At 40.5% G+C, this 16,201-nt stretch overlaps 1 protein-coding gene across 1 annotated transcript in view; it reads right to left on the bottom strand.

The window, feature by feature from the left end:
• The window catches only part of LOC129100147 (carbohydrate sulfotransferase 8-like), a 121,467-nt gene extending 116,622 nt beyond the window's left edge, over window positions 1-4,845 (bottom strand). Inside the window, exon 1 of the mRNA XM_054609701.1 lies at window positions 4,692-4,845. Within this exon, the coding sequence (XP_054465676.1) occupies window positions 4,692-4,845 (154 nt within the window). The remainder of the gene's footprint in view (window positions 1-4,691) is intronic.
• Window positions 4,846-16,201: the final 11,356 nt, after the last annotated feature.

Here is a 16,201-nt window from a genome sequence, read left to right as displayed (position 1 = left end):
TAAAACTGTATGACGACGCTCTTAGCAAACAGTAGCTCATCGAGCAGATGCAGAGCTACATTAGCATTCATTTGTACTCTTGTTTCATGGCTGCCGTCAGTGGAACAACTATTTATCATGTAAAAAGTAGGGACAGAAAATTGCAGCATGGAAAACAAACGGAGAACAATATGAAATATGTAAAGTATTACTTAAAACACAAACTACAAAGAATTTAGTTTGGTTAATTTAATAAAGCTTTCATACTTTCATGTTACATTTTCATTATTTACCTGATGTATAATGCATAACATCTTAATTACTCAAAATATAAGGTGACTAAACATGGCGACCATATTTTCTGTTTCAGCAACCAAAGGCTGAAGCTTTAATATTTAAAAGTTAGTGTTGAACCCCGAGACAGCCTTGTTCTTTAATATCATTTCATGCCAGTATCATTTTCCCTCAGATTTGCAATGCTGCAGCTTGAGGCTGATGGGTTTAGCAACATGGAGGGCTGAGTAAAAAAAGCATGCAAAACCAATTACTTTAATTTGGCATATTTCTTTTAAATTCTTCACCGAGAGCCATCAGAAGAGTTCTTATTGTCCTTTAAAATAACATGTTTCAACAAGCTTCTTCTGTCAAGGATGCGCTATTAAACAACTTAAGCTATTTATCCGGATATTGCAGAACACAGGTCAGGAAAAATAAACACAAAACAGCGTGCACGACGAGCAAGAAACATTTTCTATAAAGCAGCAACATAGCTCAAGGTTTTGTGGTGGATCTTTCTCAGAAGATGGAAAACACTGTGGCGTATGACTAAAATTGTATTAACACCAATTTACATAAAATAGGAAATTGGGTTTAAAAACAAAGAGTATGTTTTGTGTGTAGTGTGAGCCCAGTGCCAAGCGCATAGCCAGAGCCAGCAGAGGCCAGCAATGCTAAACTGTATGCACTTAGGATAATGGAGGCTACTTTTGTTGAAAGCACTTAACAAATGGCACATTATTATCGCTTACCCTGAGATCCAGGCACTCGCTTGCTAGTAAACACACAGCTTTTTTTTTTTTTTTTTTTTTTTTTTTCCCCAGATGCACAGATGCAATGGTGCACAACTTTCCCTCTTCTCCACCATCTACGGCTCGCTCCGCATTGAGGTTTGTGAGGTGACACGTGGGCCAACCTTCCACTGGCCTGAGCGGTCCGCCCTCACTGCCATACCCATCTGAAAAAATGCCCAGAGGTGTAAAAAAAATTGTGCAGACAATTTATCTGAACTGCTTGCTCTTCAGGTGTTTCTTCTCCCTGCTGTTCCTCCAATTGTCCTTAAACAATTACCTGGGGGAGAACCGCAGTTCTCTCAGTTACCATAGTGCAGGCCATTTAAACCGTGGGATACAAAGCTCTCAAGCACACTGCGAGCCAAATAAAGAGGTGGAGAAGGAGGGGGGAGGCAGATAAAAGCTGACACCCAATGTATTATAACTCAGCTCTATTAGATATGAGCTTCTGCTAGGGTGAAGCACAATAGCTTAAGGCAAAGTTACTGCTTGCTCATCGCGCTTTAGCGTGGGGGCTGGGAAGACTGTGTGGCCACTGTGATTCTGTATACAGCACACACAGCCTCATGCATGATTTAGGAAACTGGAATTCTTACTCTGATATTCAAGTAGCGATATGGCAGACGAGATATAAAAAAGGATGTGCTTAGGCTGCAAAACTTATCCTAAGACGCACGATGCACAACATGCTTGGTAATCAAAAGAGGGAGAAATCATCAATGGACTGTTGCTATCTCTTTTATTGTCAGCACTGATATAGCTTAAAAAAATAAAGATATATATATATATATATATACATATAATAAAATATATATATAGCTTATAATATAAAATAATTATACATACATGTGTATATATATAACAGCTTCTTTGTTGTAGTGTATTATTATGTCTATGTGTGTATTTGGTTAATTTGAACTTTTTAAGTGTTTTTGTGAACATGCCATCTGGTTATTTTATTTACTCCCCAAATTTACTGGAGTACATGTAGCGGTTAAATGTATCTCGTTACTACCCACCTCTGCTGACTGTCTGTCATAGTCAAACTACTACATGAAGTCACATGGTGAGGCTTGGTTCCAAAGAGCGCATGTTAAATGTCAAAGCTCTCCTTAATTAAAGACAGTAAATGAATGTCATGTACCTACGGATGTGCAAAAGAGAGGTAGGAAACTGTGTGCATTGGCGTACTGTAGAGTTTGTGTTCACACTTGATGACACCGGCCAGCTCTCTGATGCACAGTCGAGTGGAATTTTACACGCAGGGTGACTCGCTGTAGCTGAAGGAGTAAAGTGAGCAGAAGTACCAGCTTCAAGGCCAACATTGTTGTTTCCCCCATGAATTAGAACACATTACAATGCTAAAAATAGAAGATGTCAAAGGGGGCAAGAAACCCAAACTGTCTGTTGTAAACATCTTTTACAGTCAAACTTCTTTCCTGTAGTTGCTCCACGCTGGCTTTCGCACGGACGTACATACGGTCCATTCTCGTGAACGCAATATGTGAGGAACGCCTGTCGGGAATTTCTTTTAAAAAAACAACGGTGAACTGGTTAGATTTTGGAGGTCAAGGGTCACTGTGACCTTACGTTCGTCACATTCTCGTGATATTTCGGGAACTCCTTAAGCAAATTTCTTTGAATTTGTCAAAAGCGTCCACTTGGACTCAAGGATTAAAATTTGGTGTGCCTCACAAAACACAAGTTTTTGCCCATAACTCAAGAATTCATATGCTAATAAGACAATTATACACAAATGTCTAATAGGATAAAATGATGAGGTGAGTTTTCTTGTAAATAAAAGATAATTTGGAACTAAACTGTTGGCTTGTTCACAGCCTCTATGATCAGTTCAACATTATTTCAATGAGGACAGAGAAGTCAGAAAAGGAAAAGATAATTGTTTTATTATTAACAGATATGTGATGATAAAGTCCTGACAGAGTCTTTGGCTGATGAGGCTGATAGAATGATGAGTTGATGAAGCTAATGGATCTGTGACGATTGGGTGGAGATTGGGAGGTGGAGGGGTGCGTAACAGCAGCATGAACACACTGAAGGTATTGAGACAATCATATTTAATAAGAGACGGCATCAAGATGATAGGCTGACCACCTAATTGTGTCACTGTGCAATCGGATAGACCAGCTGATCTAAACAGCTGATATCATGATCGACAGCCCCGAACAATGACAGCGAGGAAATTATGAGAGAGCATGAGAGAGGAAATAATGGCAGATGTAAGATAAATAAACAACAAGACTAAGCATACGATATTGACTTCCTGACTGAACTTACGCTAGAGCTTCAGAACAACCAAAATGACGGCTAAAACTATCAAATATGACTTAATTTGCATACACCAGAAAAAGTAAATCCTCTCAATGAGCCTGTTAAATGTCAAGCGTAAGAAATGAAAAAAACCACAACGATAATCCATTGACACTTCCAACACCGACCCGTGTTTTTAATTGAATAAAGAGATGCAGTCCACTCACATGACAGCTGGAGCTCTCACATCTGGTTCTTGTTGCACATGAAAATAGGAATGATGAAAACGATCAAAAAACGGGGTGCAATCCTCAAATGCATAAGCCAACTTCTAACAAGCTCTTATGGGTCTGGGGTCTGATATATATGTGTGTTTGTGTGTCTTGCATGTGTTTGTGTCACTGAGAACAGCTTTTTTCCCCTTTTTTTTTCACCTGAGAACTCGCTGTAAGCATCCAGCCAGAGAGATTCCCCTCTGGCTAAGTAGCTCCAATTGCTGTAGAATGTAACACTGCCCCGGATATTCCTAATTATTAACATTGATGTTGAGACAAAATGGTGATCCCAATTCCCTAAGTTTCGGCTCAGTCGGTTTTCTCTCCAGAGAGCCTGCTGGACCAGTTCAACGCCAAACTTATTGATTTTTATGTGCAGAAAAATAAATATAGAAGATAGAGTCAGGGGTTTTACAACGGCAGCAACATGCAACTAATCCTGCTCCCTCTTAGGTGGAGTGGTGTAGTACGAGCCAAAAAGAGGCACGTAAGCAAGCGGCTGATCTCTTGTTTCTGAGACATGAAGCGGCTTAGTTTTACACGCTCAGGACACTCTTCATCACGGCTGCTTAAACCCCAATCTCCTTAATGCTGAATGCAGAGCAGAAACACGTTGGGTCCCCTCCATGAGGACAAAGGTTGGACTCATTTGGTAAGTGAACGTACGGCCTGCCTCCATCTCTGTGAAGACACATCCATTAGAAACTGATGTGCCACGGCCATAATCATACCAAACCACCTACGTCATCCCACGGCTACAGTCATGATCACAGCAACAGCCTGTCTCAATCAGCCACATCATCTTAACTAGGTTAACTCGCTCTGTGACCTAGTTCCATCACTAATCAATGATGCAGCAATGATACATTACTACTAATATAGCTCAGCCTTCAGAGGTGATGCAAAATGTATATCCAGGCAACGTAAAATAATGATTGGGTATAAATTTGATAGTTTGTGACGTAAAATGCCATTGCAAGATAACACAGTAGAGGTTCAGACATAAATTGAAGTCATTCATATATAACTGAAGAGGTCAAAATATTAATGACAGTAATAATAATAAAATAATAAGGATAATTGAGGGGAGACTAACCTGGGCCTTGCTGCAGGACCATCTCTGAAAGGTCCCGCTGGTGGATGAAGAGAACCAGACCTCCAGCGGCGAACAGCAGGAGGAACCAGAGGGAGCAGGGCAGCCTCCTCCTCCGTCCACGCAGGGAGTCCACCACCATCTTCATCCCCAGCATGATGTGGCACAGTCAGCTGCTGATGTAATAAGCTCTGAAACAAAATCAAAGAAAGGAAGGGAAATGGGAAGTGAGAGATAGTAAAAAAAAAAAAAAAAAAAAGTAGAGTGTGCCAATCAGCGAGATGGCCTCTGACCCAGTTTGCAGGTAGCATGCAGATAGAGATGGGATGAGCCATCTAATATGGATGACCTGTGTAAACTGAGCCTATGGGTTATTTAGGCCGGCTCCTCACTCCCTCTCTCTCTCTCTCTCTCTCTCCATCATTCAATCCCTTTTTTGGATTCACAACAAGTTTTTAATTTCTCTGCATCGATATGCCAAAATGTATACAGTAAATTAAACAGCAGTGGTGGAAAATAACTAAATACATTCACTCAAGTACTGTACTTAAGTACAAACCTGAGGTACTTGTACTTTTATTCAGTATTTTATGTTGGGAATATTTTAGATGAAACTACCGAAAGTATACAAAGTAGTTAAAATTAGCTACATCCAAGTGGCAACATCCTGTCTTGAGAAATGAATACAACGCGGAAACTGCAGTTCACTAAAGGCCCACTGGCCTATGGGTCCGATCTTGTGTGATCCTGAAACAGGACGGCCTAGGAGCACAGCAGACAGGTGAAGCCTCTCAGGAGGGCGACCACACAGACAGATTTCCTCTAGAGGACGGGAAGGGAGACCGAACTGATGGGCGGAGCAGTGTTGGACGTGACCCCGTGACCTTCAGAGTCTGATATAATATTTTTATGACTAAAAGCCTGAGTTGTATCCAGGTTTTTCCTCAAAACTTTAAACAAGGCAGATTTGATATTGGTCACCGTGACCTCAGACTGCTGAGATGCAATTTGACATTTACAGAATCAGTCATAAGTTCAACAAATATTTAGCACTCTAATAGTGCTGCTTTCCTTTTTTAAGTGCTCTGATTAATAAAAGTATTCTTTGATTATGAAACAGTAGATTCCTGTTGTTGTTATTATTAAGCCTTAATGAGGATATTGCTTGGTTAAACCACTACAAACAGGCACTAGTAATTCAACCAAATAATGTCCAGAAAGAAACTCACATTGTTGGTAAGGCATGTAGGAAGCTGGACTGGAGACACTTGAATACCGGTGCTGTCTGCTCTAGCTTGATCTGAACGGAAGTAATCATTGTCCACCTGAGTAAACCTGAGCACACCTGGAGTCACTCCTATCAGGAGGGTGCGTATGAGATGAATTGTCTCTTAGCCTTCTAGGGGCAGTCTTCCATAACAACACAGGTGAAACAATAGATGTTTTGGGATTAAACTTTTTCATATCTCTTTAGGTGTCCTCAATGCAAGAATAAGGAGCAATCGTTGTTTTTAGAACGCGGTTTTGAGGGACTCCTATTTCTCCTAGCACAAGAGGAACCATAGGTGACTCGTGTACATTTTTTGGTTGAACAGCTCTGGCAACTGCTATATTCTATAGACTTGTTAGCCGGGCAAGAAAAAAAAACACAAGCAACAGCAGATTTAAAAAAAATGTCCAGAAGTAAACTTGTCCATCAGCACACATCCACTGAGTCAAAGAACCTAGGGTGCCATTGCTCAGTGTGCTAACCCAGTAGCACAAAGGCTAACCCAGTAACGTTAGCACAAAAGCTAAGTAAGGAACGTTAGCACAAGGAATGCCCCGCGATACCCGGTTCTAAACCGGGGCCGATAGGAAAGTAGTAAATAGGTGGGGTACGAATAAGGTTCGGAGTTTACGGTTCTGCTATGGGTACTTTAGAAGTTACGGAGTGAGATCTACGCGGGGAAAAAACTGAGCTGTTAACCTCTTTCCTTTGTCTCTATCTTTGCATAAGGGGCAGAGTCGTGCTTTACTTTGACACACACACCGACTTCCACTCAGTACAGCTTGAGACACACATGATGGCAGAGAGAAGAAAAAGATTGAAAGTTTTACTTGAGTAGATGCTGATAATTGTCGTTGTCTCTTATGCAACAAAACCCTCAAAAGGAGCGGAGGAGACACCAGCAATTTGTCAAAACATTTGGCGAACACTGAGGCTGAAGCCAGACAATCCCCCCCCCCTTCTTCATCACCGCCGGTCCCAACCCGAGTCCCTTCACAATAGCAGCTACAGGGAAGATGACACAGGAGAGGATGAACGATTGTCACAGGGCCGTTACACAGTTTATTGTGAAAGACCTGCACCCAATATTCAACAGTGGACTTATGTAACAAGTTAGTCAGTGTATAGTCAGTTGCTTGATGCATAGTTATTAATAAGAGGAGCAGCTGTGTTGTTATGAGTTAGTGTTATAAGTTATAACACTAACTTATAACAACACTGACTAGCAGCTTTTTTAATTGTCTTATTTTTCTAACAAAAATAATTAAAAAAAGCCATCAGCACACATCAGCATAAGGAACCGAACCAATAAGCAGCATCAATAGTAGTATTAGTATCAATAAAATCCTAACAATACCCATCCCTAGTTAGCACAAAGGCTAACTCGGTAATGCTGGCACAAAGGCTAACCCAGTAGCACAAAGCAAACCCAGCAAGCCGAAGAACCACAGCCGATTCCAACTGAAATTTGAAAAGTGACCTTCGTGATGCCTATTATGCTTTTGTTTATCTGATTGCTGCATGTAACAGAGCTGTTTCTTTATCCTTATGTTACTAAAATCTACTAAGGCTTGAGGAAGCTAGAGAGTTCACAGATTTCCCAGCTGGAGACATGTGCGAGCAGTTAATGTCACTTATTGCTCCTACATTACTTTTGATGCTTTCAGTACATTTTGCCAATAATACTTTTTGACATTTCCAAAACAGGACATTTATTTGGTAAAGAACAGTTTCATATTGTTGTATTTCTACTTTAACTTGAATAAATGACCTGTATTCGTCCTCCACTACTCTTAAATGTAAGTGAAAAGCTGCTCTGAACTGTTTCCCGTGAATGGGTGCTTTGTCCACTTGCATTGGAAATGACCATCCAAACTCAGTGGTCTCTTATCAAAGTAAAAAAAAAAAGAAATAATATTGTCTTGAAGAGATAGAATCCTATCATTATGAACTTTATCATAATATTTACTTCAGCATTAAGTCTGGTTTAAATGTGCGCATTCACAACACAAGCGGTTCAATTTAGGTTTCAGACACATTGAAGGACATGATAGAATTGTGTTCATTATTTATTGAAACCCAAAACCTCTGTTTATTTTAAGTAAGACGGGAAAAGCCATGAAGTCTGACGTGCTAAAGCTGTTCAGAAACGACAAGGTAACGAGATGAGCTAATGCCTAATTCCTCCAAATAAAGAAATCTGTCATGTTTGTAAGGATGCAGTTTTGGTAAACACAAATCCAGTTGGACTGGCATGAGCGCAGACCGACTCGCCGCACTGTTCACACAGCAGAAAGACCGTGTAGCATCTGTCTTCAAGTTAATATGCAAATGAGCTTTGGCGACTATCCAAGCATGGTGTTGTCATTGCAGGAAATGAAATCATCTCTGTTGCAGTGATGTCAAGAACTTGACTTTCACATTGCATCCTCTGCTAAAACCAGTAGCTATAAATAGGCTGTAGATGAGGGTCGAATGATAAATGTGCCGTGCTTAATGCCGCGATGCTATGAATATACGGTGATTTCTGTCAGGATTTTGGTATATTGTCAACTTGTTTATACGGATGATCAGATACAGGGACGATGAAATGCGGCATGAAGCACAAATACCCAGGTGAAACAGAAATCCAGAGGGACTTATAACAGCCGCATAATCAAGGTAACAAACAATGACACAAAAGACATCAAAAAGTCAACAAGGAGGAGAGCGGCCAAAAATAAGTGGATGAATGTCTTTGTGATTCAAAAGAGACAAGTGAGGAGAGATTGATGGAGGATACATCTTTTATGTCGTATTAGCCACGTTTTGTTTTTTTAAACTACTCATTGTGGGTAAGCATTTAATGATGTGAAACTTTGCATTTGGGCTTTTAATCTATGCAGACACAGCCACAGCAAAAGTTCAACAGGGGTTGCTGATGCGTTACATTCACAACCAGTTATCTGTAATTTGGTTAGAGGTCTCATTACAAATGCAATCATCTGACACTGAGCTGCAGTGAACCTTGCAGTAAAGACAACGTTGGAATGATATGTTAGCCCCCTTGCCAAGTAAAATAGCCTACCATGTTAGGTATCAACGATATTCATTGAAATCTCAATATTCATATGATACAACAAGCCTGCAATGGCAAACGACAGTAATGTTGATGCCACTCAGATGATCACCATCATTATAGGTATGCCAGGTAAACAAAAAACTGGGGAGCGTATTTTAATATAAAAATCATGTTGATAAATGGCCCACTGAGTCTGTTGGTGTATAGGGCCCTGAATTTAGTTCGACAACCCTGCTTACAACATTGCTACACCCAGAGGGTTTTGTCTACGAGGGCTGGTAGGAAAACTGTTTTTTTCTTTAGAGACTAGTTATTCTGCTTCAAAACTGACTGACACTACAGCGGTTACTTCAGGTTGAAGCAGTCCCTCTGATGTTTTTATCAAATCAATACAAATGTCAGAATTGTCCTTTGACACAAAGAGAAGCAATTTAATCATGTATTAGATTTAAAGCTATTAACAATTTGCTTCTAGAAAACGTGTGATGCACTATATATTTAGGTTAGTTGCATGCAGTCAATGGCTGCCACTGTAAGATATCATTAAAATGACACTTTCCCATTGGACGGGCAATAATTCGGATGGCATGGCAGTGGAACCCATATCAAAACGAACATAGCAGCACTCAGCTTTTTGTGAGGATCAAACTCGTCATGGAGATGTCAAACCATTAGACCACCCCGAAACCCATTCACGCAGCTTTGCATTGACAACATTTCATTTCCATATGAATGATCTTTACATCACGCTGAAGGGAAAACCATGCAGGTTGTTGCATAATGAGTGTCTGGTACCATCCTTGCTCAGTGGAGTTAAATCCAAGTGCCGTTGTTTTATACCGGCTTACAAGCTATTTCACATTTTCTGCTCTTTCTCTCTAATCTTCACTTCCCGAACAACAGAGAGAAGAGTAAGTTGAGGCAGGGAAACTCAAAAAAAAAGAGAAAGAAAGTAGAATGCCTGTTATGTAAAACTCCTCATTATTTGTTCATACAAGAAACTGCTCCATGGGAATGAATGCATGCATTTCAACAATGTTAATGTGCCCTTTATTGTTCTGCTGGCTGTGCACATGGTACAGTTGCCATGCCAACTTAGGTGGTAACCAGGAGGCTGGTCTCTCTGGCCAACCTGAAACAATGACATCTCTGGTGCTACTGCTACAGTATCACACTATACGCTAAGGAAGATATTATAACGGTAAAGTTTATCTTTGTCTACATATTTTCACAAATGAAATCACGCCGGCTGAAGACGGAAGCTTTCCGTCCAGTTCACTCAGTTTTCCACCGACATCTTGAAAGCATTTAATGTAAGATCGGAAGCTGAAACGTTTTGAGAGGCTATCCTTTCTTTCTGTTTTCTCAACAGAGTTTGACCTTTTACATCCCATCATCATTCATACTGACAGTACAAAACCCACAGAATGTAACCGTATCTCAGGAAAATCACTCCATTCACTTCCATTTTCATTTGATTTGTTCCAGGTCTCACCACACAGTTCCATCACCTCAGTTCTGTACAAAATATTGGGTTCCTTTATATTGTTAAAAAGTGTGCATCACATAGTCCTCCTTACTGTTAGACTGCTGTGGACATTTTACTTATTTGTCCACTTGCACTTTTATTTGAAATTAAGTGGATTTTAATTTTGCATTTCCAAATCCTGGGGAACAAAGCACTATGCAACCAAGAGAATGAGAGAGAGATTAAGATGGGAAACAGCAAAAAGACTGACAACTAGAATTTAAGATCTCATAGACAAGAATACAGGGGGCATAGAGTAAAAAAAAAGTGAACAAAGTGTTTACTGCAGAATTTATAGACACTGTATAAACCAACACGACACAAACAAACAATTTGAAACTTTAAAATGAATGCTCCATACAAATACGACATCTGTGAATTCATATTTATGCCTTTTCAGAAGCCATTGCCGTTGTTAATTATTTTGAGCCCAACCATAATGTTTTTCTAAACCTTACTAAGTTGTTTTGTTGTTAAGAGACATGCAAAAAGCAATTTCACAACATAAATCCTGCAGCGTTTAAGTAACACGTAGAAAGAGGCCCATAAATGTGAAAAGCCTAGGATACGCTCTAAAGAAACACTAAAATGTAGAGAAATACTGTGTTACTTATACGCCTTCCCATAAAATCGGATTGAGCAGACATGGTCGCACTTTATTGATCAATAAGTATCGAGTAGGACGAGCAGATTGGACAAAAAAAGGACAGCAAGAATAGAATTGGTCCTAGTATAGACCACTGGGGCACGCCATACTTTACCAGTAAATCAGCCTTTTTACTTTTTTACACTTGGAGGATCTGGGGGTGTTGGACACATCAACACGCCCAGATATGCGCCAGCCGGTAAACTTTGTTGTAAACTGCTGTTAAGTTGAACAGCGAATGAGTAGCAGCAGTTAAAAGATTGGTTTGTTTCTTTGATAATCACAGTCTCAGTGGTGGGATGCTGTCTAAAACCTGACATATCTCACTTTTAATTTCTTTCAAAAGATTGCAGCAACACAGTGGTCTTCCTTGCACGGGCATGCTGTGTTTGTGTGCGACCATAGTATAAAGTATGAAGCAGGACAGGGTTGAAATAGAAGCATGCATTTTCACTTAATATAATTATCTGAGATAGTAAAAACAAAAGACACAAACAAAATCACTGCAACTTGACACATACATCTCATTGTGATCAAAGAACACGTCATTTTAAAGACATCGCCTTTGTACTTTACTTTCAAACAGATGTATATATGCCAAGAAATTACATAACATGTCCCATTTTATGCAGGAAGAGAGCCCTTTCTGTGTCGGAACAGTAACGGAGACGATTCTGCGATTGATGTTCATGTATAAAACACATCAGAGAGAATAATGCTGAAAGAAGCAAATTAAAATGATGCCAGTTAAACAGATGTGCTGTTCATATACAGTACATGTCTTCACCAACCAGCAAAGAAAGTGTATACTTGTGATATCTCTTCAAAACTTTGTCTTATATCTGATTCAATTTAAAGTTTTGTTGAAATGAAACGTCTACCAAAGTACGTTTTAAATAATGCTCAATGAGTTTAAGCCTTAATCATTTATTACTTAGACACAGTTACTGATTAGTATACGGCACCTTGGAAATTATTTCCTTGATTAAACACTCATATTCTTGTCTGTGATGAATCACACTATATCTGCTAAAGAGGGTGAATGTGCTCTTTTGTTTCCATGTGAATTTCACTCTATCAAGTGTTGTGCAGCAGCGTCATGCACTGACTGAACCACCAGTTTAAAGCACCTTAGAACACCAGTGTTTTTTCTCAGGTCCATAACAGAGCAGCTTTACTTTCATACACTGGCGATAGTGACGACAAAGTTCCATAGACTGTATATAGAAAGAGGCCGTAGTCTGGGACGTCACCCATTGGTTTGTGGACTGCGGTTTTGAAAACCTCGAGTTCGGCGTTTTCGCCATCGCCATTTTGGATTATCGCCATGCTGTTTTTTCCCGACCAATGAACAGTAGTTATCATATTTGGAATGCGGAGGAGTGACCTGGAGACGCCTTATACGGCTCTGGAAGCGGCAGCAACCTGTCAATCACAGTAAGCCCGCCCTAAAGCACACTCCGCTTTATGATCTATTTTACCCTAAATGGACCATAATTTACTAAATGAACATCGTGCTGTATTGAAGAAGACTTGAAACTAGTGATTGAGACTATACACTCATGTTTACAATGTTTACTGAGGGAATAAATCAAGAGAGAAGTAGAGTCATTTTCTCATAACTTCCATCAAATCGGATTACCTTTGCAATCGGAGGAGTTGCCCCCTGCTGATCAGTAAAGAGAATGCAAGTTTTAAGACACTTCGGCATCAGCTTCACTTGTCATGACCAGAGGTTGCTGCCTGGTCTGTCCTCAACAGGGACACTGTGGACCTGAAGGTAATTTAGGTTGCTTTCACACTTAACCTGTTTGCGAAATACTACCCTGAGCCTTCCTCGTAGCACTTATTGCATTCGTATTTGTTTGTTGCACTTATTGTATTCGTATTAGTTTGTTGCAATTATTGTTTTCGTAGTAATTTGCCTCTGCACTATACTTTTGCTCTGGTTTATGCTTTAAGATGCTTGTTTAAGAAAGGAGATGCACTTCTGGTGACTAGTAGTTCTCTTGAATACCTATGTTGAATACACTTATTGTAAGTCGCTTTGGATAAAAGCTTCTGCTAAATGACTGTAATGTAATGTAATGTAATGCTTATGCCTTGATTAGTTAAAATTGTCAGAAAGTTAAAAAAAAAATTAAAAGAATTAATTAGTGTTTCCCAAAGCCCAAGGTGATGTCCCCAAAAAGTCTTGTTTTCTCCACAGCTCAGATATTTTTCAGTTGTCGCTCTCCTCAGCTGGATGGAGGTTGAAGCGTGCTGACCTTTTCCCCGGATTAGAAATGGGGCAACCGTGGACACCTGCACTAAGACCCGTGCATCCTTTCTGCTCCTTCAGTCTTTCAAGCCTCACACTGTTAGGGCTGGCTGTCGGTGTGGCTAATCTCTCTCTTGAGCACAGTGGGTGTGCATGACAGATGTGTTGGTGTGATAGCGGAGAGTGCAGAGGGCTAACCCTAGAGGTGGGTTTCGGGCTCCGCCTCCATGTGCTGTAGCCATGATTACAATGTGGACTTATGGTTAAGACCTTCATTGTTCTTTGTGTCAAGAACGCACTGACAAAGAAAGCAACTAAATCCATTTTTCATTATCTTTCTGCATATCCCATCACCTGCTTCCTCCCAAAGGTTGAGAGCATTCCAGATGTCCTAGAAAATACTCTGGAATACTTTTTCTTCCATATCATTCATGTCTGATTCTCTCTAGAGTGTCAGTGAAAGTGTTGGCTTGTGAACAAAAAGAAACAGAAGCCGCTGCCAGGCCTGTTTCATAAATTAATGATGAAGGGAATATGAATGGGAGCTGGTAGGGGATATCACGTTCAAATAATTGCTAATTGCCTTTATTTAGGTGATCTCTGAGATGAATTAAAGCGTTCGCCAAGCTGCTGTGGTGATCCTCATCCAGTCCGTGTAGGAGATCAGCCATCAGCTCGTTGATGGAACAGGTCTACAGGAATTTAAAGAAAAGGTTCTCCTGCACAGCAGCGAGACGGGAACGCCCAGGCAGACAATACCCTGAGTACGTTCTTTATGTAAATGTGGTGGCAGGACGCTGAAATGAGTGAGACTCCTTAATGCACAGTGCTTTATTACCAGAAGAAACCACATAACTGTGTGCAGGATTGTCACATGTTGAGATTAATATTTTTTGGGGGGCGGAATTAGTCAGCTGCTACAGAGAAAATCCACCATAAAAATAATGTGATTCGCACATGTAAAAACTACGTGGAGAGACTCGCTTAACACCTTTTCTTTTAATCAGAGACGAAGCGATGTGTGAGACAACATCTGTCAACCACGACTCAGGGGGTGTGGACGGTTTTACTTTTTTAACCACAATTACACGTGACACATCCCTCTGTTTTCAGCACCCTACCGTTTGGAACGAAGCCGAATTTAATAAACAGTCACATATCTATGTTTTTTTCTGTATGTCATACACCCCACCACAGTCGAGAGACGGAAGGGTACAATGGAAATAGGTACAACGACCTTGCTTCCACTCCTACGTAAAGCATCTCCCAGCCTCACAAATGTGACTCTGTCGTGACGGTGACCTGGCACACTGGCCTCCGGGGTAGCCACCGGTTCAGGGCAGAGAAGGTGATGACAGCTCCGACACAATCAGACACGCTCAAATACAACCCGTCCTCGCCATATCATGTCAGCCCCAATACCTGCCACGGGGCTCTGCTGTGCTCCTCCACCTCTCAGATGAGGCTACGGATTAGTTTCTATTTTTATAGGGGGCCTTACTTGCAACTCGATGGCCAGAAGAGTGGAGCAGGTAAATTACAAGCCAGCCTGTTTGGTAGAACAATGCCTTAATATCAAGTTAGACAAATCCTTCCTTTTCATAGTGTGGGGAAGCTGCTTCTATCCCTCTGGATGGCATGTTTTTTGGGTTGTAATGTCCAAAGGCTTTTTGGCAGCTGTTATTCATTTAAAAAATGTAATCAGAATAAAAAATAATAATATTCTATGTTTGAGTGGCCACTACACAAAGGGTCAAAGCTACATCCCATTTCCTCTGCCAGCAACACACCTGACCCTGATAACACACGACGGATGGCTCATTTAGGCTGCATTGTGTAATTATTACCATTTTAAAACGTATATAATTATGGTCAATGGGCTCTTCTTAGTAATGGTGCGCTGACACTCACCAACAACTCGCCGCTAATTAAAAGCTGTGCGCTGTCCGTGAACGGGATAATCAGCCGATATCTACTGTAGCCCGCCGTTTATATCTGCGAATATAAATTCACTTCAATCATGAAAGGAAGGGGGAGATGGAGACGGTGGAGGAAACGTTTTACGCTTTGACATTCCAGGAGACAGATGGTGCAATGTTGGTGCAACTCAGCATTAAGGTGTTTTCCCTAATATTTACGGCCTCTGGGCCTGTCAAAATGGGGGAGCAAGTAATCAAGAGGAGGGTTGGATTTAAAAAGACTCGGCTGTACATGCAAATTTTGAGGTGGAGTGTAAAATTCAATGAAACATTAATCACGTCACATTTCTCTGAATGTTTCAATCAAAACCAGATGCTTGCTAGGGGTTAGGGGAAAAAAATCGATCCAGCTCGGCATCGCAACATTTTCCTTGGCAACAACGTCTCCACACACAGACGCCAACTATCAAGTTTTTATAGTATAAAATATTTATATTGCAAATACAAATGAAAACTTGTTGTGCTTTGTCAGTCCAGCAGATGGTGCTTGTTTTTTTTCTGGGTCAGCTGTATTGGACTACGTAGACAGTGATACAAACGGTTCAGTTTGTCGGGTGCATGACGCAATTTTTATGACAAACCCCTTTTTGATGCAAATAGAAAGAGGGAAAATAGTGTTTTATCAGATAAAACAGATGGTGACAAACTGCATAATTTACAGTTGAATAAAAGCTAATATATCGCAATATATTGCACACTCAGAATATCGCAAAATGTTTAAGAATGCAATCGTATTATATCGTGACTTAAGTATCGCAATAATATTTTA

Source organism: Anoplopoma fimbria, chromosome 2 (genome assembly GCF_027596085.1).
Source record: "Anoplopoma fimbria isolate UVic2021 breed Golden Eagle Sablefish chromosome 2, Afim_UVic_2022, whole genome shotgun sequence".
Classification (NCBI taxonomy): Eukaryota; Metazoa; Chordata; class Actinopteri; order Perciformes; family Anoplopomatidae; genus Anoplopoma; species Anoplopoma fimbria.
Note: the sequence above shows the minus strand (reverse complement) of the source record. Positions and strands in the feature narration are given on the sequence as shown.